Source organism: Emys orbicularis, chromosome 24 (assembly GCF_028017835.1).
Source record: "Emys orbicularis isolate rEmyOrb1 chromosome 24, rEmyOrb1.hap1, whole genome shotgun sequence".
In the NCBI taxonomy this organism is placed as follows: Eukaryota; Metazoa; Chordata; order Testudines; family Emydidae; genus Emys; species Emys orbicularis.
The window spans coordinates 10,826,260-10,829,114 of NC_088706.1; the positions used below are offsets into that span (position 1 = coordinate 10,826,260).

General features: G+C 68.0%; 1 protein-coding gene across 1 annotated transcript; it reads right to left on the bottom strand.

Annotated features, from left to right (window-relative positions):
• Positions 1-245: 245 nt before the first annotated feature.
• On the bottom strand, positions 246-1,556 carry C2CD4C (C2 calcium dependent domain containing 4C). The gene has a single exon (XM_065422393.1). It carries the CDS (start codon positions 1,554-1,556, stop codon positions 246-248), a length of 1,311 nt encoding a protein of 436 aa, XP_065278465.1.
• Positions 1,557-2,855: the final 1,299 nt, after the last annotated feature.

Below are 2,855 nucleotides of genomic sequence, written 5' to 3' on the forward strand. Positions count from 1 at the left end.
CCTCCAGGCACGTCCATGCAGAGAATGATCAGCAAAGGAGACCCATCCTGGGGGAGTCGGATGAGTCTTGTCCCCCCTACACACACATGCACACACACACACAGCCTGGAATGGACATGCCGTTACCGCGGGGGAGCATCCCACGCCCCTCATCCCTCATGGTGGCCTGATCCCTCCTCCCCACCGCCTCCCTGCCCATCCCCTCCCAGCAGGGCAGGAGAGCGGCAGGGAGGTGGAAGACGGGCTTATAAGAAGGGCAGCAGAGAGGTGAGCGGGAGCTCCCTCTCGCCCAGCAGCGTGTCCCGCTTCAGGCTGCTGCCCTTGTTGACCACCTTGACCTTGAGGGCCATCTTCTTGACGTTGCCGGCGCCCAGGCAGTCAAAGAAGAAGTCCTCGTTGAAGACGGGGTTGCGGCTGTTCTTGATGATGGTGCTCCGCTGCTTCTGCACCTTGCCCGGGTTGAGGCAGAGGGAGACACAGCAGTTGATGGAGCGCGCGTCACACAGCTTGTCGAACAGCTGCTCGGCCGCGATGACCCGCACCCGCAGCCGGGCGTTGGCGGCGTCGTACTCGGCCGTGAGTCGCATGCTGCCGCCTTTGCTCAGCCGGATGGTGTGCTCCTTGTGCAGGCGGTCCGGCGAGTCCAAAGGCAGGAGGGACTGGGGCGGGGCGCCCCCCGCCGCCCCCGCTGGGGGGGTGGCGCACCGCATGCGCCGCTGCGAGCTGGGGCTGGTGTCGGCCGAGCTGTCGTCGGTGGAGAGGGAGCTGTTCCGGGCCACCGAGTGCTTGAGCTTGATGACCTTCGCCTGGCTGTCCTGGCTGAAGATTTTGAGCAGGGAGACGGAGCGGGAGAGCAGCGGCGAGCTGAAGGGCGAGGACTCGGCCGAGGAGCAGGTGTCGCTCTCCCCCCCGCTGAAGTAGCGGTAGGGGTTCATGAGGGACATGCCAATGTCGGAGGGGGTCAGGCGGGCGCTCTCCCCGTTCACCTTGCCCCCGCCGGCCACCGCCTTGCGCTGGGAGCTGGGCGAGGTCGCCTGCGACTGGCACAGGCTGCCGTGCTCACTGTGGAAGAGGGACTCCTTGCGCCGGGTGTGGGGGCTCTCCATGAGGGTGGCAAAGCCATAGGAGGTTTGGGCCTTGGGCACATAGGGGAGGGACATGGCCGTCTGGGCCTGGGGGTCGGCGTTGGTGCTGAAGTCCTCCTCCGAGGCCCACTCGTCGGCGCTCTCGATCTGGATGATGTGCCGGCTGGCGGCCTTCAGCAGGTTCTTGCTCTCCGAGGCAGCCTTGACCGGCAGGCGGGGACTGCGCGGGGGCTTGCGGGCCGACAGGTTCTGCTCCGAGGCCGAGGTACCAAGGTTGGGCTTGGCTTTCCCCTCCGCCCCCTCGGCCTCGGGCGGCACGGTGGTGAGCTTGGGCGGGATGAAGAAATCTGGGATCTTATCGGGGGTCAGCACGTTACCGTACAGGGGGCCCTTGGACTGCTTATCCCCTGAGTCGCTGGCCCGGGCGGCGCCATTCTCCACCGAGCCCCGGATCCTCTCCAAGAGCCACATGCTGCTGCTTCTGGGGTGGAGGGGAGGGAGGAAGCCAAGGAGGGTGGAGTGGCAGTTCGACCCCCCCCGTCACTCACCCTCTGTAAGATAAACAAGCAAAGCCCAAGGGGCTCGTCACACCCAGGGTCAGAAACCGAGTCGAGGGTCACTGGGGGCGGAGGTCTGGAATGGCAAATAAAGTGGGGCCCCCACCCTTTGGTGGAGCTCAGGAGGGATTGGAGCCTTACTATGGGGCTTGGGCCCCCACCCTTCTGTGAGGTTTGGGGGGGGAAATTGGGCCCTTACTATGGGACTTCGGGGGGATTGGACCCCCACCCTTCTGTGGGACTCAGGGTCCTCACAATGGAGCTCGAGTCAGGGGGGATTGGAGCCTTACTACGGGGCTCGGGGGCCGTATCTGTGAGGTGGGGGGGAAGGGGATTGCCCCTCCCTGGGAGGTGTGGGAAGGTCGGTGTATCTGCCAACCCGCCCTCGCTGCAGGGTGCTGGAGCGGGTTTCTTCTTGCCCCTGTTCAGCCCCCCTCCCCCCAATCTCCTCCCAATCGCCCCGCTCCAACCTGCTGCTTCACCGCTCCGAGCCCAGCGAACCTGCCATGACTCGCCCGAGCCGCGGCATTTCCCCGGCCAACTTCTGGGCCCGGCCCGCCGAGCGGGGCTGCCTGGAGCCAGTGGCTCCCGGCCGGCCTGAGTCACTCGCCCAGCCCTGCAGCCAACACGCTCCTGAGCTCTGCAAACACTTCTCTGGCTGCAGAGGCTGCTCCGGGGGCTGCCCGGTCCCCCCCCCCCCAATCTGACCGGGATTTGAAATCACTCCCCCCGCATTAGCGCTCCCGGCGCCGCCTGCCAGCCCCGGGGCCACCAGCCCCCGCCGCCGCTCGCCTCGGTTAACTTCTTTCCGCTGCCGAGCCCCGGCTCCCGGGAATGTCTAGCGTCCCCCCGCCCCAGGCCAAGCCAGCCTCCGAAAACCGACCCCCCCCCCCCCCCCCCGGGCGGAGGGAAACAAACAGCCGCAGCGCCCAGCGCCACGGGGGCGGGCGGAGCGGGGCCCGGAGCCCACCGGGGAGGGGGGCCAGCGACAGCCGCGCTTCTGTTCGGCCCTGGGGGCCACTTGCCAGCCGCTGCCCCCCTCCAGGGGCGCCCGGGGCACGAAGCGCCTGGGATCGCCCCCGCTCCCACGCCCCTGCTTTGCCCCGCGGCGGGCAGCCAGCTAGGGCGCACCGGCTGCGCCCTCGCCAACCTGGCGGAGACGAGGCATTTCAGCGCCCACCGGCCAGTTGCGGAGGGGCTAGTCCGGGCTGGG

Bases quoted from the DNA above. Each gene is read 5' to 3' on its own strand.
- C2CD4C (XM_065422393.1), bottom strand. From the start codon at position 1,556: ATGTGGCTCTTGGAGAGGATCCGGGGCTCGGTGGAGAATGGCGCCGCC.